The sequence below is a fragment of the Sciurus vulgaris genome (assembly GCF_902686455.1).
Source record: "Sciurus vulgaris genome assembly, chromosome: 16".
NCBI classification, from domain to species: Eukaryota; Metazoa; Chordata; class Mammalia; order Rodentia; family Sciuridae; genus Sciurus; species Sciurus vulgaris.
Window position 1 is genome coordinate 50810059 of NC_136477.1, and position 25707 is coordinate 50835765.

A 25707-nucleotide genomic window follows, 5' to 3' on the forward strand; every position below is an offset into this window, starting at 1 on the left:
TGCAGTAAGGAAGAAAGTAATAAAGCTATTACAGACTACAGGTTAAAGACGGCCTGGATGAGCCACTTATTTTGGTCTGATTCCTCCACCTCCTAACCAGATGGCGATGGAAAAAGGAACAAGGAAGGGCTGCCAAAGCTCATGGGGACAATGTACCTAGGCTTCCATTTCCCCCCAGGATGGCTTGCCTGGGCCCAGCATCATGGGTGAGCCAGGAACAGCATTTGATTTTTCTACTGGTATTTATTTCTTGGCCCACGTGGCTAGTTAATATTTTCAAAATTCACCTTCTTCCCCTTCCATTATGATTCCAGGACAGGAACAGGCCACCAAGAAGAGGCCTTGCTACACGGCTCTTTGTGGCTATATTTGAATTTCAAGCTTATGCTGAATATAAAACGATTCGGTCACCTTAATAAGCAAGAAATAAGTACTGAGAACATTGGGATTGGCAAATCGCTGAGACATTCATAGGTCAAAAGCAGGGTGTCCTGTCATGGACGCTGGATCATAGACGCAGGTCACTGAATCTGAAAGATGTCATCAAGTTTTCATGGGAAATCCCGTGAAAACACTGGAAGGCAAATGTAGTGGCCTGATGACTTCCTAAACACACCTCACTATCACCGACTCCTTGGATTAAATAATTACTGAGAAGTGATGTGGAGGACGTCTACTGGAGTTAGGGAGCAGAGAGCAGGGTGCATGGGCCAGTATCCAGTCCAACCAATTGTTTTCTCTGTGTGACTTGACAATATATAATATTCCATTGATATTCTTATACTCCCCCAGATGCAAAAGGAAATAGAAAAGATATTTTCCAAGCTTTTCTTTCCTGTGCTACCCGCTACCCCAATTAAGCCCAGCATCTTGAAAGATCCCTGCCTCAACGGTGCACTAACAGGTTGAAAGGCTTGGAGAAATCAGCAGCTTCAAGTTCTGACACATATCCTAAGTGCCTACTCCACAGCCGCCCTTGGCAAATCATCTCAGGCTGAGGTGGTTCTTCAAGTGAGGAGATGAGCAGGGTGCCGTGGCGCATGCCTGTCATCCCAGCTGCTCAGGAGGCTGAGGCAGGATGGATGACTTCAAAGCCAGCCTCAGCAATTTAGCAAGGCCCTAAGCAACTCAGCGAGACCCTGTCTAAATAAAATACACACACAAAAAAAAAAAAAAAAAAGAGCTGGGGATGTGGCTCAGTGGTTAAGCAACCCTGGGTTCATTACCCAGTACAAAATGTGGAGATAAGTAAGTTGGAGGGGCAGAAAGAAGTTGTTTTAAAAAAAAAAAAAAAAGGAAATATTTCTGCCATTATTTGATGACTCCATTTTGCTCAGAGAAGTTTCATTCTGGTTCAAAAAGGGAGATCCTTGAAGTGAAAGTTCAAATCCAGGCCCTGGAACCGGGCAGTCAGAGTACAGGACAGGGTGCTTGGGAGTGAGAAGTCACAGGGCCAACGCAGGTGTGGACTGGAGGGCGGATGAGCTACTCCCTTTAGAATGGAGATCAGTGTGGCCTTTGTGGCCTTGAGCAGAGTCTTGAGCACTCTCGAGTCTCAGTTTCAATATTGGAAGGGTGGAGATAGCAACAGTTGTTATCAACATTGTTGATAATGGTTGTTGTTAACAACAGGGTTACTGAGAAGGTTCGATGGGAGGGTGAACATCATGTGCTGAGCACTTGCCCTTGCTGCGTGGTAAGTTCCCAGAGAACACAAGACAACATCTGCAAAGCCAATGGTCAGCTCTGATGCCCTTATATTATAAGCATTGGAATGCTATAACTTTACAGTTTCTCAGAAAGGGAAATTGCTATGTATCTCTTAACAGGAAGTCTTGGGGGTCAGCTGACTGAGTTTTGTTGCTTTTTGTTTGGCCTTGTGTTTTGCGGGGTGACTTTTGTTTGTTTTGATGGGTAAAACAACTTAAGACTTCAGTATTTTGGGACTGGGGTTGTGGCTCAGTGGTAGAGTGCTTGCCTAGCACATATAAGGCACTGAGTTTGATTCTCAGCACCGCATACAAATAAATAAGTAGAAATTCATCAACAACTAATAAAATATTTTTTTTAAAAAGGAATTCAGTATTTTGCTGAATATTGTCTTCATTTTAATGAGCAAGAGAGGAGGGGGAGAGACTGGGTTGCTGGGTTCTTTCATTGAGGTACGAGGCATCTCAGGAACATGCAAGTGCCACTCCTTACTACTTTTTTTCTCTAGGTCTCCTGACCTGATCCGTAATCTAATAATTCTGGAACAGAGTGACCCTTCCTGCACATTAGTTGCTCTGTCTTTTCAAGACAAATCAACAATCATATCAAAATGTTGGTCTTTTATGGAAAGAACTCATTGCAGAGGAGTCACTTTGGAAAGATGGGCTAGGTAGGAGTCACCCCTGTCACTCCCAGAGTGGTATTCACATGACCCTCCCTCCTACCCACTGGTTGGACTGGGTGGTTCCAAACATGGACCCATCTGCTCCTAACCCTGTCGTAATTCAAGGAGACTTTTATATGCTGAAGGAAAGGCCACAAGGACTCAAACATCTCATAGAGATTAATAGCTATTAGTCACCTCTACTTCTTTGGAACAAGAGAGCAGAACTGCATCTGTTATGAAGTTTTTGACCCTCTCTGCTTCCTCAGTTGGGGACCACCTCCTCATCTTCTACTGTCTTTGCAAAATGGCGGCACGCTCAGCAGGATTGGGTGGTTGCCGGACAGGCAAGTGGTGACAGAGCATGGCTACAGTGAGGAAATGACAGCTGGGTCAGGCTGAGACCAGAGGTGACATGGCCTTCCTCCTTCCCTTCTGTCCTGAGTGGTGTTCTCTGCCAATAACACTCTTCCTGTGCTCCAGGCACATCTTCAATACCATTTCCTTCTCCATATCCCATTGACATAAATGTGACCTCAGAGAAGCCTTCCCTGACTCGTGCATGTTGGTTGCTCCACAGCACTTGTCACAGTTGGTCAGATATGCTGATCTCCCCTGCTATCCCGTGTGCTCCTGGAGGGCTGGGGCCATTTCTAACTCTGCTTCCCACTTGGTCCCTTGTGGTTATTTCCTTCTTAGGCACCTAAGAAGGCTCAGTAAACATATCTGGAAGGAATATCTGAGAGGATGAACTCTGGCCTTCTGGGCCACGAAGTTGACATCTGCCCTGGGGGGAACAGAGCTCCTTAAAAATCTTCAGTCAGCCCCATGACCAGGACCTTCAACTCACATGGTGGATGGAGATTCTGACTGGAATGTTCTTCTGCAAGATGGCAGGACATCCTGCCTTACTGACTCCACTCACTGGCCCAGGGCACTCCTGCCAGGGCCCAATGTGGGAGACACTGGGGTGGAGGGGACCTAAGGCAAAGCTTGTCTGATCAGTCTGAGAGTTTGGGCCAGGTCTTTAGGGCAGTGGAGAATCCAGAAGCACTGAACTTAATGAGCCCCCACAGCTATTTGTGAATGGGGACCTGATCATTTGAGGGCAGCTGGGAAAGAGGAAGGATATGGTGTCACAGGCCTAATGAAAAGTTTTGAAAAGAGAATGATACATGAAAAGAGGTCTGCTGAAAGACCGGAAATGAGCACGGGTGGGAAAGCAGGGCTGGTTTTTCCATTTAAAAAAATGTCAAGTCAGGAGCGGTGGCACATGCCCAGCTACTGGGGAGGCCGAAGCAGGAGGATTGCAAGTTCGAGTCCTGCCTGTTCAACTTGGTGAGACCCTGTCTCAAAACAAACAGACAAACAAAAAACAAACAGAAAGGGCTGGGGATGAAGCTCAGTGGTACAGGGCCACTGAGTTTAATCCCTAGTGCCAAGAAAAAAATAAAACCAAAACATAAACAGCAACAATAAAACAATGTCAACTCGGTGCCCCAATTTAAGGGTCAAAGAGGAAAGTGGATGATAGTTTTGAAGTGCAAATTGAGACATTTGAGCATCAGAGCAAGTTCAAAGATCAGGGCAAATTCGAGTCTTAGTTTTCAAAGTACAGGAACCTTTAAATGACATTGACACTGACATTGACATTATCCCATTGGCTGCTGAAGAGGGATCCTGGAGAGAGGAGGGTACCCAGTGTACGTGCCATTGTAGTCTGAGGTTTCAGACCGAGGTGAACTTCTACTGAGGGAAGACAAAATCCTGACATGGTTGGTGTAGAGCTGGCATTTTTGTGTTTATCATGTGGCGGGAGCCATGCCATGAATTTCTTTATACCTCTTCTCATTCCTTCCTCTTACTCTGTGAGGAGGCTATTTCTCTTTCCATTGTGTCATCGAGGAAACAGAGGCACAGAGAGACTCAGATGATTGTCTGATATTACTCAGCATGTTATTGTCAGAATCTAAAGTTAGTCTAACTGCAGAACCTCGCCTCTAAGCGCATGCTATTCCACCTGCGAAATCAGTCACTAAGCACCATACACTGGATGTTTCCAACTCTAAGTGGGGATCCATTTTAGTTTTTATGTGAGGATACACTGAGGCAGTGCGAGTTATAGGAAGATGGCTCCTTCTGGTTTTACTTATTTAAGCAATTACCCATCTATCTCACTAATCATCCAACCAGCCAACCATCCATCCAACCAACCAACAACTGACCAACTAATTAATCAATCGACTATTCAAATCATCATCCATCTCAACAGCCAACTAACCAACGAACCATCCTCAGTTCCATTACTGTAAATTGGGATTAATAATAGTACCCACTATTACTAAAGGAAGAGCTTAACTCAGGGCCTCAGGATGATGATTGATGGATGTCATCCTTGAGTTGCATTGTACTTGAGCAGGGCATGTAAGTGTGGCAATGCATGTCTTAAACACAGAGGGAGGTTTGAGGCCCTGTGGCCTTCCTATGGAAGTTACCCTTAATTTACGGAAAGGGCATTGATCAGCAAACTTCACAGAGTGTTCTTTCCTAAGGGAAATTACTTTTGATCTGATGATCAGAAAAACTTGGGCTTCTGTTGAAAACCTGATGCACTGGGTTTTACTCTGCGTACTGAAACCTAGACAATGTTTATGATTATAACTAAGAATTTCCATTTAAGGTGCTGGGCATGGTGGTTCATGCCTGTAATCCCAGCAGCTCAGGAAGCTGAGGCAGGAGGATTGCGAGTTCAAAGCCAGCTTTAGCAACTTAGTGAGGCCCTAGGCAACTCAGTGAGACCCTGTATCTAAATAAAATACACAATGGGGCTGGGAATGTGGCTCAGTAATTAAACACCCATGTGTTCAATCCCCAATACAAAAAAAAAAAAAAAAAAAAATCATTTTAAAATGGCAACCAGACCCTTGGAGTCCAACTGTTCTGCTTTAATTTCATCCTTTATTGAACTTGGGATCTTCCTGCCTCCGTCTCCTGAGTTGCTGGAATTTCAGGCTTATTTTTCTTTTGAATACTTTTTTTGAAGTCTACTTCTACTCTTTATTTTCTGGGTTGAAATTCTGTTTGGTTGAAATTCTGTTTGGTTAGGAGTTCTTAAATCCTTGTGGTAACCAGGATAATAAACCTGTTATTTATAAAGTTTAGTTTATGCATTGACTAATGTTTAGCTAATAGAGGGAAAGAAGCAGCTACCTAACTGAAGCGGGAGGTCACCAGGATTCTGCTTGCTCTAAAGCATGGGGTGGAGGGTGTTCTGAGCGGATTTTGTAAAAATGCAAGCTTGACGGACAGGTTCAGGGCGTGGTGCATTTTTGTTCTTCCATTACTGACGTGTGGGACTTAAATTCCTCTGCCCAAAAGAAGGAAGGGGAGAGGAAGATTTGAGGAGGGAAGTACTGTTCTAGAAAGGAAAATCCTGAGTTTCAGAGTTTTCGACTCCAAATTTTTGGTTCACTTATTATATGAAATTAACTGAGTCACTAAACTTCTCTGGTCTTTGGTTTTCTCTTCTGCAAAATGAACCAATAATTCCAACTTATCTTACTAAGCAGTCATGAGAATGGAACAAAGATAAGGTCTGAAGGGAAGGTCTTGAGCACTATAATGTGAGCTTCGTAGAGTAGTAATGATGTGTATTACTTCTTAGAAATAAAATGTCAACATTCTAACAGTGCTGTCCGTGGCTTTTAAAAAAATTATTTATTTATTTATTTATTTATTTATTTATTTATTTATTTATTTATTTATTGTTTTGATTCAGGGGACTGATTCAGGGATGCTTAAACACTGAACCCTATCCTCAGCCCTTTTCCTATTTTATTTAGAGACAGGGTCTCTGTTTTAGTTAGTTTTTTGCTGCTGTGACTAAATGATCTGCCTAGCACAATTATAGAGGAGGAAAGGTTTATTTGAGGGCTCACAGTTTCAGAGGTCTTAGTCCATAGAAGGCCAGCTCCATTCCTTGGGGTTCTAGGTAAAGCTGAACATCATGGCAGGAAAGGGTGGCAGAGGGAAGCAGTTCACATCACAGTGATCAGGAAGCAGAGAGAGACTCCACTCTCCAGATACAAAACATATACCCTATAGCCACGCCCCAATTCCCACCTCCTCCAACCACATCCTACCATTTCAATTAATCCCACCAGGGATTAATTCACTGATTGGGTTAAGACTCTTACAACCCAATTATTTCTACTCTGAACTTTCTTGCATTGTCTCACACACAAGTTTTTGGGAGATACTGAAACCACAACAATCTCATTGAGTTGCTCCGGGCCTCACTAAGTTGTTGAGGCTGGCTTCGAACTCTCGATCCTCCTGCCTCAGCCTCCCAAGTCACTGGGATCACAGGCATGTGCCACCAAGACCAGCTGTCCATGGTATTTTTAAAGTCCATTCCCCCAGCCCTCATAAACAAACTATATGATTAGAGGGGGAAAAAAAAATAAAAGGAGAAGAAGAAACAAAGAAAATACCTGCCTACCCCACCCCACTTTCTTTTGCTTGAGACTGGTCCAGAGTGATGTGTCAGAACTGGCTCTGTTTACAGTAGCATTCTCCCTGTCAGAAAGTGTGGTCTATCACCTTTGCTTGGCCAGAAACAAGACAAGGCCAGGAATTCATCTTACCTCATCATCGCAGCTAATGGAGCATTTGCCATCCAGAGCGGCACACTGTATGGGGCAGAAACAAGGGAAACTATATTACTGGGATGTCCCCACATCTGCTGTGGCTGCCACTTAGCTATTAAAGTCAAGGCCTGAGATGCAAAGGCCAGATATCATCCAAAGAGAGTGCTTCAGACTTGGCTCCCCTCTCCAGAATCAATATCAGCTGCAAACCATCATGAAAGAGACATATAAAATAATCTGGGGAGGCCTGGCCCTTTTCCATCTGTTTTATCTTGTCATTCAAAAGTGATGATATCTTTTAAAGATCTCAAATCTTTGGGTTACAAGAGATATAATTACATAATGATTTAATTTGAAATCAACTCCCAATGACTTACAAAAATTCCTATGTTCTCAATTTTATAGTTTTTAAAAAAGTTTTTTAATTTAAGAAATGATAAACTGTCCCATCTTCTTATCCATTCATCTGTTCCGGGGCATCTAGTTTGATTCCACATCTTAGCTCTTGTGAGTCATGCCCGAGGAACATGGGACTGAAGGTATCTCTTAGATATGCTGATATCATTTTCTTTTTTTCCCCCTTTTTATTATTTTTTTAAATTTTTTACAGTTCGCATTTTGATATCATTTTCTTTGGATATATACTTCTAACATTTAGAATTGGATGGGCAGAGGCAGTTTATCAGTTGCCATTTCTACTGAGTTACTGAGCAAATATCACTGAGATTCCTCACTACAAAGAACACAGCAAGGAGAACATACCTGTGTTCTCCAAGCAGAATAGCTCAGAGAAGTCTGCTGACCAAAATAGGCAGATACATCCAAAGAACGAGTCAAGTGAGGGTTTTCTCAATTGCAATAAAGAGACTGACAACTAACCCAGCATCACAACAAGGTTAGGAGGAAGTCACTATGAAACCCCAATATTGAAAGTTCCCAATTTTAAAAGAAAAACTCTTTACAGAAGGTTGGTATCTTGACCTTACAATTCAGAACTGTTCCTAAGAGCCAATTCCCTACTTTGCTCAGCACATGGTGTCTAACATGTTGACAGCCCTTTATTTTGCAGTGAAATGAATGGAAATCTGAGCAGCTGACAGTTTATTTTACATTTATCGGCAACCTGGCACTTTTAGTCTCCAGGTACCCAAATGTGAACACCTGTATAATAACAGTGTCGTTAATGCTTCAAAATGCTAATTATACCTTACCTGTCTGCTGGCAGTCCAGAACTTCCTTTGGAAAAACTCAAGTTTCATCTGAATGCCTACAGCTGGAACAAATTATAAATAAGACAGAGCATCAGAGATCCCTTTACACAATTATTTAAGATTATCCTGGAAAATTACCCATCAGAGCAAGATGCTGATATAAGCATATCAGGAAAAAAAATGTACAGTGAAGCACACAATTAAGACTTTTTTTCCAGATAAGAAATTCTCAAGGTTACTTCTACAGATAGAACTCTTGCTAAAGAACAAATAGAACACAGTGCAGACGACTCTTTGGAGATATGTTACTTTAATATTTCTAAAATTCATATACTTGCTGTAATCATCCCCCCAGCACAAACTGAAATTAGGATTAAAAAAAAAAAAGTATATTTGAAAGATCAGTACTACTGAAAGAAATGGACCAAATTATGCAAATATATATATAAATATACCACAGTGAATTCCACCTTTATGTATATCTTTAAAGCAAAGATTTAAAAAAAAAATGAATAGAAGGAAGAAAAGACCAGTGAAATAGAGAAAGAGGAACAGAGGAGGAAGAAGGTGAGGGAAAGAGAAAGAACTGGGAACTGAAATGGAACAAATCATATTTCATTCATGAATGATTAGGTCAAAATGAACCCTACTACTATGAACAGCTGAAATGCACTAATAAAAACATTTTGCAAAAGGTCAGTCTTTCTTCAGGTCCCCTTTCAGCTATTACTTACTCTATGAATGTGAATGTCTAAAACGTGCATTTTGCTGTGCTTTTGAGATATGACATTTGAAAAGCATTTGACACCAGGCTGGTATTTAGCAGGGAGTCACTCTTTGATGACATGACTGAGCTTCACTGGCCCCCTAGTGTCCACTTTTCAATATTCTTCTCTCCTCAGGAACTCTGGGGAGATTATACAACTCTTTGTCTGTGAAAAGCTTCCTAAGGCAATGGTGCATAGTCCCTCTGGTGATTAAGAGGTTCCGAAAGTGACTTGGAACTGTGGTAGGTGGAATTTGGTGGAACTTCAGAACTCAAACGTGAAGGGGCTCATCATATTTCATCCCACCAAGTTCCTTTAAGCCAGAATTTCTGGGGGCGAGGGTCTAGGTATGGGGTTTCTTTAAAGGCCCTGGGTATCCCACTGTTCAACCAGGGTTGAGAAGGTCAAGGTTGGCTGCTCTGTAAATTGTCTGCCACAAACCTACTAGGCATGATGTGGGCCACTTGGTCAGACTACATCTTGAGGAAAATTTCAGTGAATACCAGAAGGGTTTTGAAGTCTGAGGGCTGTGTACGGCGCTTCCAATAAAGTTAGTCTCCATTATGTTGGACCAGAGTTCAAGGTGAGAACCAGGGTTCAGGCTGGGATTTGCTCAAATGCACCAGCAACAGAGGTGAGCACCCTGTGCTGAAGAAGGGCTTGGAACAAGTATCTCTGGTTTTACAAAAGACAGGGAGGGAGCTGGGCATGGTGGCACATGCCTGTAACACCATCTACTCAGGAGGCTGAGGCAGGAGGATCACAAGTTCAAGGCCAACCCGGGCAACTTACTGAGACCCTCTCTCAAAATAAAAAATAAAAAGGGGCTGCTGGGGATGTACCCCCAAAGTAGAAGCCTTTGGGTTCAATCCCTAGTGCTGAAAAAAAAAAAAAAAAAAAAAAAAAGGTGGGGCCATAGGAAACTAACTTTAGAGAAAAGGTCCAAAATAGTTTTAACAGTCAATAACTGGTGGCTCAGAGGAGGGACTTGAGTTTCTCTGTCTTACTCTGTGTCTCTCTTTTCAGATCCTCTTTTGCATTGCTTTCCAGTCAGCCTTCCCAGGCTGGCTGTAAGACAGTAATTCTAAGGCCATCTCTCAGGGTCAAGGCCAACAGCCATAAACTGCTGCAAGGCCCTGCAGGTCAAAACCACAGTGGTTCCCTCAAAGAGTAACTCCACAGTAGTCCTTCCCTGGTATGTCCAGCTCTAACAGTCCAGAGATGCCCCTGGCCAACCTCTTACCTCTTGAGTTCTTCCGTCAGTTTCCCAGGTCCTGGCTGAGCGCCCTTCCCATTCTTTGATGGGGCCCTTATTTTTACCTCCCTAATGAAGCCAGCTGCTTCCTCCAGGGTGTTTATCCATCTCACATACTTGGAGCCTGCTCTCATCTGCCCCTGTTGGTCCTGTACCCCAGTCTCTCAGGGTGCTGTAATCTTTGCTCATGAGTCAGTCCTCTGTCCCATTAATCATTCAGGCCAGGTCTCTCTGATCTGTCTCCAGTAGGCTGTATTCCCTCCCTGGTTCTGCTGCCCTAACCTAGACACCACTTCTCCACTTTTCATCCACTCCCTGTCTGGGCCATGGGGTTGCTGAGCAAGGGCTCCCACGTAGAACTGACTGCAACCGGTCTGTTCCATTTCCACCTGGCTGTGTTCCTGCTGGCTGACCCCAGGCCTCCTCCAGCAACAGTAGCCCTTGCTTCCCAGCATTCATTGGGGTTTGCGGGATTTTCACCTCTAAGTTAACATACTTCCTTGTGATTAAGAGATTCGCAGTTCCATTGGTGGGTCACTGGCCTTCTCTGTTCTCTCTTCTGGGTACTAATGGGAAGGAGACTACACAATCCGCTGAGGTCTAATCGAGAAGGAATTCAATGGTAAAATCTACACTAGAAGCATAAACAAAGAACTGTGGAGTATAGATGGGCTGACTTGGTTTTGGGAAGCTGACAAGATCTTTGTGGAAAGTAAAACAGAGCTCCAACTCATAGCAAAGAACTAAGAAAAGATGGTGACCCCCAATGGAGGGAACCATGAATTCTGGGGCTTGAGAAGAGTGGGGACCTGCTTGTGTAAGCTGAGGTCAAAGGGTAAATGGTCTTGGTTGTCTGGCCAAGGCATCTGAAGAGTATGCTGCAAGCCAGGGATTAACCTATTTTATTAGGCTAAACCCAGCCTACTTTTATAAATAAAGTTTTATTGAAACAGTCATGACTGTTAGCTTACAGACTGCCTGTGGCTACAAAGACAGAATTAAGTCGTTGCAACAGAGATGGAATGGTCCACAAAACCTGAACCATTCACTATCTGGCTCTTTACAGAAAAAGCAGGATGACATCTGCTGTAGGTGACATTAAAGATCTTTTACAGAAGTGGCAGAATCAGATTTATACTTTGTTTGCTTGCTTTCGAGGTACTAGAGATTGAACTTGGAGACTTGTGCATGCTAGGCAAACACTGAGCTCCATCCTTAGTCCTTCTTATTTTATTTAAAGAAAGGGTCTCACTAAATTTCCCAGATTGGCTTGAAATTCTGATCCTCCTTCCTCAGCCTCCCTAGTGGCTGGCTGTGTGTGCCACTGTGCCCAGCTCAGATTTATATTTTAGAAAGTCCAGTCTGAAAGCTTACAGAGGAAGTTCTAGGCAAAGGGCTCAGACAGTGGGAGACAGAGAATGAAATGTGTTTGCCACTGGTGCATGCATCGGGCTCTTTATTTCTTAAGCATGAAAATGATTTAAAGTACAAAAAAATAAAAAAATAAAAAAAAAACCAAAACAATAAAATTAAGAACAAAATTTCATCCCAAATATCATTGTTTTCCTTTCTTTTGTTCCACATGTTTTTTGTTTTTAGCTTTTATCAGAGAACACATTTTTACATCAGTGAGTCCCCCTCCTTGCCCATCCCCCACAACCTAAGTGGAACCTGAGATATTTGTCATGCCTGGCTATTTTGTTCTTTCAACAACATTTCAGGCCATAACACTATATTCTGCTTCAAGTCAGTCTTGCTAATTTAATAAGGAAAACAAGGACAGAAAATGCTTTAGTGAAACCCAAGTCCCAAGAAGAGGGCAGAAAATGAAAACACCATTCCTGGGGTTTGAAATTTTTTAGACAGTCCAGAAAATCATCCACATATTTTCCCCAGAGTCTGCGGTACTCCTCACTTCCATTCTGAAAGCTCCAGGGCTTCTGTGGGAACCCTCTTCCGCAGGCTAGAGACGGAGTCTCCTTTGAATAACAGCATTTGATGGAACCTTATCACCTCCTAGGAGCTGCACGGATCCCAGCAAGATGATTCCATAGGTTCCTTCCCAATGTCAATATAGGGTGAGCCTCCCAGGACAGTGATCCCCAAGATACTGGGATGGTCTTTGGACGTCAGCTAAACACCAGAATCACTGTTAAGAGACTTGCCATTGTTAAGAGAATTTCACTGACCCAATTTCTCTTTGGGTTTAAATGATCCAGGTAATGGTTCTTAACAACTCATGTCCATAGGCTAAGAAGGTCTGAGAAGACATTCAGCTTAGGAACACAGATCACAGAACTTCAAGGAAGCATCTTCCTTCCAGATATCCTTTTCCCAACCTTCTAACTTGTATATTTTTCATCTTTTGTTCCATCCCTTTTTCCCAGGTTCATTGGAAACCCAGTGCCAGATGGTATGTGTACAGTGGCCAAGAGAGAGGGACACAAGAGTCAGGGGATGGAACCTGGGGGGAGCAGGTAAGCTGTGGCAGGGAGCCACTGTAGAGCATTCTCAGACTGATGGGACATCACAGGGCATTGGCCAAGCACACAGCATACAGACCATTTGATTTTCACTCAGATCTAAGGACAGACGGCTGAGACATCTAGTGCTCTGACTCTGGGCTGTTCAAATCCATGGCCATTAGCTCTGTGTGGCTATGAAAAGTAAAATTCAACAAAATTCACAGTTTAGTTGCACTTAGTCATATTTCAAGAGTTCAATGGCCACACAGAGGTAGAGGCTACTGAACTGGACCATGCCAACCTAGAACATTTCCTTCACTGCAGAGTTATATTGGACAGTGGTCAGTAATCACAGGAGGGGATCCCAGAGAAAAATTGGATGCTGGCAGCCCTCGAAGGAATGAAAGTAAGGTTCTTTACAGACCTACGGTGTCATTACACCTAGAAGTGAACAGAATGAGGCTGATATAATATGAAGGGTTTGGAGAGTTTAGATTATATTGAACTGCCAGTGTGAGACAATTCAGTCCCACAAAGGAAAATCACTAGTTTGAGAGAACCCCAAAGAAATCAATGCAGTATGCCCAATGTGGCTACTGCCCCCCGCAAGATTTATTTATTTTGCTTTATAAAATTTGAGAATACAAATTACATTTCCAGTGCTATTATATTCAAATGCATTCAAGATGAAATCATGCATGCATCTCATATCACGTTAATAGACATGCATTCAAGTGTAATCTGAAACTCACAAAATAACAATGTAACAAGTAAAATTAGAAATAGAATAACTTTTTCATATTGTATTCATTTAGAAATAATTTTCTGTGGGCTTGGCCTCAACTTGCAACATACCCTTAGGAGCACAAATCCGGTTTATAAAATAGCCCTCACCATGCCTGGCACGCAAGCTCACACCAACACCCCTACTTCCAATCTCGCCTAGTCTTCCAGTCCTACAACACATTCAGATACACAAGGAGAGCTCATTTGGTATGGAGAAAAGCAAGCCTGTCACCACGAATGAATTCTAACCAGAATTCCCATCCCCCCTGGTGAACAAGCTACGAGCACTGTCCGTATGACTGCTGATATGCAACCTGTCACTGCTTTGTCTCCACCAAGAGAGTCCCACAAGCTCTGGCTTCTGAACAGAACTTTTGGGAAACAAGGATAAATGAGACTAAATACCATGATGTGCAAATCATTCACAAAAAGCTTCTAGAGCTTTCCATTCTTGTAGTTGACAGCCAATACACCTTTTATGTCAACGTGTTAAGACTGGGCAAAAAACTCATCCATGATAAATCCAAACTGTTCACAGCTGGAAATGATCTTCAGGGTATGAGATCAGTGAGTAAATGCTTTATAAAATCATGACGTCAACTGAACAAACTCTTAAAATCAATCTTTTCCCTTCAGAATGAATGAAAGGGGTGCTCCCCCGTTGAAACTCTGTCCCTTCTAGAATCGTGATCATTTATGCACACGAGGACAAGGCTAGACGTGCCAGGGTACAGAGTTGAAGAGTGTTGTTCCTGACACTGGTTCAGTCAGGTCCACATCTCATCAGCCAGGTACCTGGCCACGAAGTGGTTCCCTGATTTGGCACTCGTTGGCAGAATGCGGAGGAAGACCATTTGTTTCTGATGCACAAAGTCACATCATGGAGTTTCCCTAAACTGATCTGGCCACAAACAGGAGAGCTTTCTTCTGATAGATTCCATCCTGTTGATAGAACCAAAGGTAGAAAATTGCCTCTCTATTAGGGAAAACAAAACTACAGGAAGTTACCAATGAATGTGATACCTGCTGAGGATTTCCTATGCATTTGCTTTCTTAGGAGCAGAACTTTCCTTCAAAATCCAAATTCTATGAATAAATGTCCATCCAGGTTTTCTCCTCCAGAGGAAGGCCCCTTGCTGGTCTTATTTCTCGAGTAGGCTAGTGGCTATTTTTACAGAGCACAGTAATCATCTCACACTGAGTCTCAGCGCCCCTCAGACGGTCTCCCTGAATTTTTGTTTCTTTGTGCACAATGGCAAAGAATGCTAGCAGCAATAATAACAAAATGGGGCACATTTGGTTTCCAACTTGCCTCAATTAACAGTCAACCATAATAGCTGTTAGCCAAGCCACATTTGTTGAAATATTTTCTTCTGTTTGTTTTCAAAATACTTAATTGCAAGAAGAACTAACAACACATCTGAATGTCACTTCTTTGGACGATTTTACAATGAACTCCGGGTTTGGAATAAAGTCACTGCTCTGGAGTGTTGAAGGAAAGATCCCTTAACCTTCCTCACATCAAATGTGAGCCCATCCCAGAGGTCTGCTAATGTCCGGGAGAAATGACTTACCACATGAATAACGATTTAAAACCGTAATGTGAATTATGACATAACTCATCTGTTAAATATTTCATGTGAAGATTTTAATGAATTGCACGATGGAATGTTGGACCCAAAAAGGCAACTGAAATCCTGGGACTAATTTGGGAGAAACGGAGAACAGAATATCCTCCTGAAGATGAGGGGGAAGAAAAGGCAGTTAGTTGACTTCAAGTCCCCCTGGGGGTCAGGCTGGCAAACCCTAAAGCTTTCTTAAAAGATGGTAGTCGAGGGAGATCAAGCAGGGACAATCGTTAAGAAGATCTTTAGAACAAAGAAATACATGTTTGTTATAATCTTGGTAAAGCCTGGATGGGGATGGTATTATTCCAGAAGTTGGAGTCGGGGGAGAGGGGACCCAATCTCATAGCAGCAGATACACCTCATAATTTAGCGGATGCTGAGAAGAATTCTGACGATCAAAAGGGAGGAGATATTGTAGATATAACCCCCCTCACTGGTTGCATATTTTGCTTCTGAAGTATTCCCTGTGGTATGGGGGTGGCGGTGACGATCTTTCTTATATGTACACACTTCTAAATAACAAAGAGCGACATGATGTATGCCTGTGGTGAAAGGAAGGGCGGAGAAGCAGGGCTCACATTATCTTGGGATTGACAAGGCCCTGGCAGGGGATTTTCTTTGAAAGTGGAGGCCTATTTTAATCTGGAAGCATCCCTACCTATCCTCTAGGCCTGGCTTCTGGGGACAATAGATAGGAAAACCTGATCCATTGACTCACATATTTCTCTCATGTTCACTTTGGATATGCCCTCTCCTGTCAGAGTTTCTTGGGAAAAGTCACCTTTGGTAAAATATATAATCAAGGACAATTAAACATGTTTCCTCCATTTGGGGTTCTAATTACTTGACTGGATCAATGTTGAAAAGAATGAGCAGGGCCGTGGAATGGAATAATAATTTTCTTTGGGCCCCTGAGGTATTTTGGAAATAGTTTTCTAGACCTCATCTGAAGAAACCTATAGTCCCTCAGCTTTCCCAAGCCGCTGGCGCTGGCAGTGAATAGTTTTTGTCAGATCATTTTATGCTCACAAAACTCTTCGAATAATATTATTTCAATAAATTTTCAAGCCAATGCGTTTTTAGAGTCAATTCCCACCCTTTCAACTTTTCAGAATAAAACATTTAAGCCTTGGGTTTCATTGTATTTTAATCAGGGCTGTACAAATCAATGTCCATTAAGAAAATTATAAGCTTTCAGATCATAGCTCCCTAGTTAATAATTTCTTATTAGGTCACTACCTAATAACATTTACCAAAGTGATCATGACCAGTCTGAGGGTCAAATTTCTAAACATTTCTAAACATAGTAGAATGGCTACAAATATTTGCCAAACACCTCTGAACTGGATGTTTGTGTGTATTTAATTCCAAACAGCAATAAAATATTCTCGTGGGCAGGTCACTCACAGAGCAGAGGTATGCCTCCCGGTTCTCTAAATCTCAGGCTCGTGTTACTGGGCAGAGTGAAGGAAAGGGACTTGTACAAGCACACTCAGCTCACTGGAGGGACCCTGAGTTCATTTCAAAGCTCCCAAACTCAAATTCTCTCTAGGGCTGGGTGGCCATGGTGGTGAATCCGGGACTATGCTGTGTCCAGCGCCAGCTGGAACGTGATCTGGATATTCTGTTATTTGACACTGCAATAGAAGCAGACAGTCTAGACATAATATATAGAAAATTCAATTGAAAAAATTTATAGGATTGCCAGAGATTTTTTTTTTTTTTTTGGTGGTGCTGGGGATTGAACCCAGGGCCTTGTACATGCAAGGCAAGCACTTTACCAACTGAGCGATATCCCCAACCTGAGAAAAATATTTTTGATTTGTTGAATCTGGCAACCTTAGGTTGTGGGTCACAGAGCATAGCCCCAGACCTTGACCTGGAGGGACCTCTGATGCACACTCAGCCCTGGGAGGGCTGGAGTCTGTATGTAGCTTAGTTCAGGCTGAGAACCAAGACCACCTCCATCAATGTGCCTATTATGACTTCATGATTTGTTCCAGAAAATTCTTCTCCAGAAAGATAATGTCAGTAAAAATATTTCATGAGAAATTTATCCAAAAATTGGCATTTCTGAACATGTCTGATCAAGCAATTCTCCTTATTAGGGTAAAATAGATCAAATAGAGGAACTGCTTAACAAATAATAGTTGTTTAGCCTGGATTCAAGACAAGTCCACCAGTCTTCAAGTAGCCCAATCCCAAGAAGATCTCTGTATCGTAAGACCACCTACACCCCAAAGTTCTATGAATACTTGATTTGCCTGGTCCCCTTGTGCTGTCACGGTGTGCTCACTCACTGCAAGCAGGCAATACACATGACTTTGCTTGGTCCTTGGAATGTTGTGACAATCTTCTTGTCAACAGTTAAAACTGCTTCACCTTTTTTCATAGCATTTATCAACAGCTGACATTCAAGTATAATACAAGTATATTATGGATTATTTATTATTTTTCAGTGGCTTTTTTTTTTTTTTTTTTTTTGGTACTGGGGATTAAACCCAGGGGCACTTAACCACTGAGCCACATCTCTAGCCCCTTTTTGTATTTTATTAGAGACAGGGTCTCACTGAGTTGCTTAGGGCCTTGCTAAGTTGCTCAGGCTGGCTTTGAACTTGCGATCCTCCTGCCTCAGCCTCCTGAGCCACTAGGATTACAGGCGTGCAACATAGCACCTGGCCTCAGCCAAGGCTTTTGAGTACTGCTGCACAATACCAGGAGAAGGGCTTCGCCCAGGCATATACTTGGGGAAACACACTGAGTGAGTAACTGCAGAGTCTGATGCTATGCTGGCTGTGACATTAATTATTCTCTCTCAGGAGACCTATTTTTTCCACTGAGGTGGTTTGGACTCTATCTTGAAGGCAATGGGGAGCTAGGAAAAAATTTTCTGTCAGCGGAAAGAAGGGTGTGTGAGATATGAAAAGATCTGTGCTTTGGAAGTTTCCAGGTGGCAGCCACAGGGTCCACATAAGGGGAACTGGCAGGAGTGGAGAAATGCTATCCCAGTTGCTGCAAAGGTACAATCCTGTTTCTGACCTGTTCTGATGGAGTACAGATGGGAACTTACGGGTTTTGTCACAGCATATCCAGCGTATGTACTCTGGGACAGACACAGTCCCTTCCCCTCCCACACCAGCACACACACCAACCTCAAATACTCCACTATTCTAGCATGGGAATTTATCGTGCTTTTACTTCCAAATAAATTAATTCCCTGCTCAATAGACGTGTCTCCAAATTATATAAGATGTAGTCCATAATGAAAATTATTTTATAAAACAGATTGTAGAAATGACATCACATAAAAATAATAGCAGGAAGCTGGGTGCGGTGGTGTACACCTGTAGTCCCAGTAGCTCAGGAGGCTGAGGCAGGAGGATCGCGAGTTCAAAGCCAGCCTCAGCAACAGTGAGGGTCTAAGCAACTCAGTGAGATCCTGTTTCTAAATAAAATGCAAAACACGGCTGGGGATGTGACTCAGTGACCGAGTGCCCCTGAGTTCAATCCCTGGTAGCCCCTCCAATAATAATAATAGGAGGAGTAATGATAGTCATCAATACCATTTATGAAGCTCCTACTATGTGCTAGGTATCCACTAGAGGCTTCAGATACTTTACTGCTAATCCCCCAAATTCCCAGCCACACTTGATATCTGAGGAGACCAAGGATCACAGGTGTTAGTAGTCATGGGTCAAAACCTGTTTGGATGTGGTCTTCACTCTTGATTTCAATGCACACAACCAAATCAAGAGGCTCCCAGAACTGAGTCTGAGCATGCGCTCAGTACTTTTTTTGCCAAGATAAAACACACACTTGAGATTGCAGGATAAGTTTACCTGCCATTCTCCATCCAAACAATCCAGAATATTTTCTCTGATTATCTGAATATTCCAATTGGATCTGTCATTTCCAGATAATGTGGACTGATTTACTTAGGTGACCTGGCCGTTACCTTAAGATTCTTTGGAGAACTACCAATCTAAGTACAGTTAGGGAACGCTTAATTGAAGAGATAGGACCTGTAGGATGAGTAGGCATTCATGAGGATCTTGTGATCAGAAAGAGGCAAAGAGGCTGGGTAGAGGGAGCATTTTAGCTCACGTGTACAATCCTGGGCTAGTGATGCATTTGGAGAGGATGAGAACTTCTAGACCATCAGCGTGGCTGATATGTCAGGAAACTGAACTTCCCTAGCCTTTATAAGACAAGGACCAGGACTTCACAAGCAAGTTCAATTGGAAATGGTGATCATTTTGGAGAATGCTTGCCACACCAGGAGCAAAACTGCCCTCTCAATGGTGGGTCAACAAAACCCTCCCTTCCTATCTTTATCCAGAATCACCATTGCATTGAACTTGGAAACGGTGACTATACCAGATATAGCCAAGGGAAGATCATACACTGATGAATTGGGCCTGTTCCCTCTGGTCATCCAGATACTCCAAAGTCAAACACCTGGGTGGCAGATGTGTCCAGCTGTAGCAGAACATCTGTGCACAAGGTGATTGCGATGGGGAAGGAGGAGGGAACAGGGAGAATTAACAAGAGGGGCAGACAGCACTCCGGAGCAATCAAGCACATTGTTTTTTTCCAACCTCCTGGAATTTTAGTACCTTGGAATATTTGGGAATCAGCCCTGGAGTGAAGGATACCAGTTTTGTCCCAGAGTTTAATCAGGCAGATGCTGAGGCTTGGAAAAGCCATCTTCTGTCATTACACGATTGTCTCAAACACATGCTTGGCAGCACCTAAGACTCTCATCTGGGTTCCTGAACAGACTGGGCTGGTTGGATGTCCAGAGGGTGGGACATGGGAGAGGGCAGGCCCTTCCTTTTTGATTTGGCAGGAAAGTCCATGTATTTCTCAGCAGGACCCATACCCAAGAGCCCACCTAGCAGACAGAAGCTTCAGGGATGAGCGGGCTGCCTGGTCCCAATGTCCCGCAACTCAGAGCTTCCCCCATTCCATAAGGATTCTCCTAGGCACAGTTTTTATTTTATTAAATAAAAACTGAATGAAATGAGGAATGAGCAAATGCACTATATTCTGGACACTAGGCAGTTAATCAGCTGCCTCTCCTGCTTTCTTTGAAGAATAAGTTTGAAACACAGTTGTTACCAGCATTCTTCTTCCCAGAGTTTCCTGGCACCCCCTGGCTCTTCTCCATTCCCTAAACTAAAGCATTCCAGGCTTAGGGCCTCAGGGAAGGGAGGACACAGAGGAATTCAGAGAACAAAAGAGTAAAATCTGGATTTTTGAGTTTCTAAAGCTGGAGCCTGAAGAAATCTCAAGGCTGGAAAGAAAATAGTGTTAGTTCATTTACCTTCACTTTACCTCCAGGTTCCTAATCACACCACAGGGAAAGATGACCTGGATTGAAAGGGAAGAGACTGTAAGCAAGCTAAGGTGTGGGCAGCCCTGAGGGAAGGACATGTGTCATGATGGCTGTGCAGGGGTCACCTCCTACCCTGGCTTAATCCCAAGGGTAGGGTAGGGCTCCCAAAACAGATGACCTCACACCCATCTCTACCAGCACTGGAGAGTATGGGGACCCCTGAGTTCTCCTCCCTCAGTCTGCCAGAGTCCAGAGACACATAACCTAGCAAGAGAAGCTTCCAGCCTGCCAGGGCTAGGCCAGGGAGCTTCAACTGACTCCAAGGTGACCTTCCTTTGGAATGAGGAGGGCATGGCACTGATCTGTGGATGGACTGATGACAGAAGACCAGACGGGCCGGGTGACTCAGGAAATGCCTGCATGATGAGATGATTAAATGCCAACCCCTCCCTCTCTTCAGTCTTAGATAAGCCCAGGGGGAAAGCAAAGAGAGAAAGAAGCTAAATTCATTGAAAGTTTACACCCATGGGACAGTGGAGACTCCTGCTTCAAATAAAGCTGCACTGATTGCACATCTGAAACGTGAGGACCGAAGTTTGTGGCCCTTACTTGTTTATGACCCAAGAACATAAACGATGTAGCATTTAAGGAAAATGGGTAACCCCAGGAGTATCCTCAGACAAACCCTGGACCTTTCCTGTGTCCACTCAGGACTCATCCTGAACGAGATCCCAGGCCATGGAACCTGATTTCCAGCTCCCATAACAGTGACTTAAGTAGGCAGCGGAAGATTCTTACATTGGTGATACAGGCAGGTCCTTGAGGCTGGCCCAAGTGTCCCTAGGCAAGGAGAACAACTGACCTAACAGTTTCACTCTTGCCTCTTTTGACTGCTGCTTTAATAGAAACTGGACCTTGTGACAGGAACAAAAGACTTCAAAATAGAAAGAATCATGGATGTCGGTGTTAGTCAGCTTTTTATCACTGTGACAAAATGCCTGACATAAATAACTTTAAGGCTCACAATTTCAGAGGGTTCGGTCCATGTTCACTTGGCTCAGTTGTTTCTGGGTCTGTGGTGAGGTAGAACATCATGGTGGAAGTATGTAGTAGAAGAAAGCTGCTCATCTGACAGCCAGGAAGCAAGAGAGAGAGGGGGTGGGAGAGGGCTAGGGTTTCAATACCTTCAAGGGCATGCTTCCAATGGCCTACTTCTTCCACATCAGCTGGGGACCAAGCCTTCAACACATGAGCCTTTGGGAAAATATTTAAAATTTAAAACATAACAGATGTCCAAATATGGTGTTGAGAGAATGGGATCTTCTGAGGGACCCATTGTAATGACTGGTGCTTCTTCTTTACCTACAGCATGGATCATCTGACCATCGTATGCTAGGCCTCAACTGAATCCCACGATCTTGGTATAATCTTGAGTGTTCGAAGGGTGAGGAATTTCATGAGTCCTACCTCTTCAGGTGAGAAGCCTCCCCAATGTTATTAGGGTCCAAAACTTTATCAGTTTCTTTGTTACATCTGTGCCTGTCTTCTTATCAACTGAGTGTGGGTCTGAGTTCTGCCCATCTCATATACAAGTTGTATCCCTTCAGTCTGTTAGCCTGAGTGTACAATGGGAATAGAATTATGTATACCTTATGGATTTATTATGAGGCTTAAATGAGCTAACATATGCCAAGAGACTAGCACAGTGCCAGGTACCTAGTAAGTATCCAATAAATCTCACACATGAAGGTGCTTACATAGTAACAGCTATGCACATTAAATTTGTGCATGATTCTATACAACCCATATCCTGTTTTCCTCCCTGGCTGAGTCTCCACAGATTTTTCCCAAACTGCAAAACTGCCATTGGTCACCAATCTATCTGCTAAAGATCTGAGTCCTCCTACCAGAGTCTCTGCACTAGTCAGCTTTCCCTTGCTGTGACAAGATATTTGAGGAAATCAATTTTTCAGAGGAAAGTATGATTTGGGTTCACGGTTTCAGCCCATGATTTGTTGGCTCCACTGCTTTGGGGCCTGTGGTGAGGCTGGGAGTAAACGTCAGCGCAAAGCGGTCCATCTCATGGCTGCCAGGAAGCAAAAAGGAAAAGAGGAAGGGACTGGGATCCCAAAATCTCCTTCAAGGACACAGCCCCAATGACCTAACCTCCTTCCACTAGGCTCCACCTCCCAAAGGTTCCACTACCTCCCAATAGCACCACCCGTTGGGAAACAAGCTTTTAGCACATGGGCCTTTAGGGAACACATAAGATCCGAACCATAGTGCTGCGGTGTGGCTCAGTGGTAGAGCACTTGCCTAGCATGTGTGAGGCACTGGGTTCGATCCTCAGTACCACATAAAAATACATAAAATATATAAAATAAAGTCATTATGTCTATCTACAACTGAAAATGTTAAAAAAAGAAAAGATTCCAACCATAACATTCATCACATCTGCTGACTGGGGTCTCTTGTCTCTTTAGGGGCCTTATCAGATCTCACCTTGTGTTATAAGGCAAATGAGATGGAATGAAGACTAGTTCCCAGCACTTAACTCTGCTGAGAGTTTGTAAACCCCAAAGAGCCACTAGAATCCTCTCAGGCAGACATCACCTCTGTTTTACAACTGAGAACAGGGAGGTGTCTGGGGGACTCAGTGGCAGGATGGATAATTGCTGGGAGGGACCCCGATGATACCAGAATTTGAAACTAGGTCTTACTGACTCAAAGTAGAAGCAAAAAAACAAGTGTCTAAAATGAATGAGCTGGTAAAAGTCACCTAAAATTTCTTAGAAAGAGCATATATTTACTGAAGCCTGCCCTATAGCAAGAACTGACACCCATCTGCTTATTATAAGATTGACAACTCTGCAGTTTCCTGACAACTTTTTACTTTAGGCTTGATTCTTTTTTTTTTTCAATGACTATGATCTGATCCATTTCATAGAGGCCAAAAAGTGTTCGAAAGATCTCAAGCAAACCCCAGTGCTTGCCTTCTTATTTTGCAAAAAGGAGATGAGGAAGGAGGCCCCTGGGAAACCTAGCAACACTCAAGGGAGATGGAAACCTTACACATGACTGTTTTCTGGGAACCCTGTGCACAAGGAAGTGTCCTTGATCTCCAAAAAGGCAGGCTACACAGGCAAGAAATGGCCCAGGAGGTGGTTAATAAACATGGCTGGTCCTGATGACACAGGAAAGAGCAATAATCAAGGACCTATCATGGGGTGGGCTCTGACCTGCATTAATTATATCACTCAACCTGTCAGCAATCCCATAAGGATGTTTCTCCATTTTAAAGAAAAGGTGCCAACTAGTTTGGTGACTTGACTGGGGTCCCAGAGGACTTGATGGGACTGGGGTTTTGACTTGCAAATACAGTTCCTCTGAATCCTGTTGCCCTTTGGCTCCCATTTCCCTCTGGTTCTCAAGTGGGGCTGCACCTCCCCACAGGGAGCTGTTTGGGAGGTTTGCAGTGATGTTCTGATTGTGACAATAACTGGATGTCCTACAACTCCTGGGCCAGCCCTCCACTATAAATGGTTCCATATGCCTCAATACTTCAAGTTTTCTTTCTGGGATAGATGTGCTTGGAAACATGATCATATCTACTTCACATCTAGATACAAAATATGTCTCATGCATGGAAATCTCTAGAAATACAACTACAGTCCTGGGAGAGAGAGAAAGTTGTCTTTGTCCTCACCATCAAGGCTGTGGATTTGTGGATGTGGTATGCAGATAGCAGCCACGGCATTTCCAGAGTTTTTGCTCCAAGTGAAGTACTTGCTTCCGGAGACCTCGTTCTGAAATTATCCTACAGTTCTGCCCAAGACATTTATATATGAAGACACCTATTACCCTGTCATAAACTACTATTCCTCTTTCTTTTTTTGCGGGGGGTGGTGGATACCAGGGATTGAACTCAGGGACACTCAACCACTGAGCCACATCCCCAGCCCTGTTTTGTATTTTATTTAGAGATAAGGTCTCGGTGAGTTGCTAAGCCTCTTGCTGTTGCTGAGGCTGGCTTTGAACTTGTGATCCTCCTGCCTCAGCCTCCCGAGCCACTGGAATCACAGGCGTGAGCCACAGTGCCTGGCTTATTCTTATTTCTTGATGTCATAGTTGAAGCTTTCCATAGAATTTGGGAGGAAGGCATCATGTAGGAAAATAGGTTCTATTTTCCATGAATTTTATTTTGAGATGATAAAGGAGATGTTACAAACTATTATTTTAAAAGGGACCTTGTGTGAGATAGAACAAAGAATTTGCTGGCCTCAGTTTCCCCTCTGCCACTAAATCCAGTGAGGCTCCTCCTCTTTCTGCCCCCCTTCCTTGTGTCTGGGCTCCCACCCTCTGGTCCTGCTTTGAAAGCATTGATTTGGCTCAGGCAAACCTCACATGTCGCCATGGCTTCCTCTGTGCTTCCCTTCCCGTTTGTTTTGGCCCCGATTAAGGTGCAAGATATTGGTATCTGAGGCTCAGCTCAACTGAGCTGATGGATTTCCCATCTCAGAGCTGGGCCGTGAAGGAATGGGTCCTTTTGTGCTTAGAGAACCCAGGTGTGCCTCAGGAACGGAGGCTCGGGGCTGCTTCCCAGGGTGGTGCTGCACAGGTCAGGATGCTGTGGGCATTCTTCTCTCCTGTGGAGCAGCATGGCCTTTGAATTGCGGGCAGGCTGGGAAAGGATATGGCGCCCTGCAAGCTGCTTTTCCTTGAACAAAAGCATCTTAATTATAATTATTGTCAGCACCTAGGTCATTGCCTTGGGAGATGAAATGGGAAGGAGGGGCTACTTTGCAGTTTCACAGCATACACTAGTCCCCCGAAACAAGGAGGCGGGGAGCGGAGAGGAAAAGAGCAAGAGACGGAGCCCCCGGTAGATGAAAAGGGGCCTTTGTAGTGGCTGCATCTGTACATTAAAATAAATCTCCCTTAGCACTGAAATAACATCTACGTTCATTTGGGCCAGTGCCACATTCAGCATTTAAGAAATTTGACAAAACCTTGCTTGAGCATGTTGGAGTTTGCCAGTTCCACAACAAAACAAGAAAGCCACCTCGGCTGCATGGAAATACTTCTCCCGGTTCCCCACTTTTGCTCTGACTCCCATTTTCCGGCTGCACTTGAAAGAAAAAGATACTGGCCTTTTTTCAGGTGCCAAGCACTTTGCACGGTCCTGGAATGGGCAGCAAATTGCCCTCGGAGGTGGTAGACTTCAAGAGGAATCT

General features: G+C 43.6%; 1 protein-coding gene across 1 annotated transcript in view; it reads right to left on the reverse strand.

The window, feature by feature from the left end:
- Positions 1-25707, reverse strand: part of CACNA2D3 (calcium voltage-gated channel auxiliary subunit alpha2delta 3) — an 871596-nt gene that overhangs the window by 91387 nt on the left and 754502 nt on the right. The window contains 2 exon segments of the mRNA XM_079115690.1: positions 7021-7065; positions 8235-8296. Of these exon segments, the coding sequence (XP_078971816.1) occupies positions 7021-7065; positions 8235-8296 (107 nt within the window).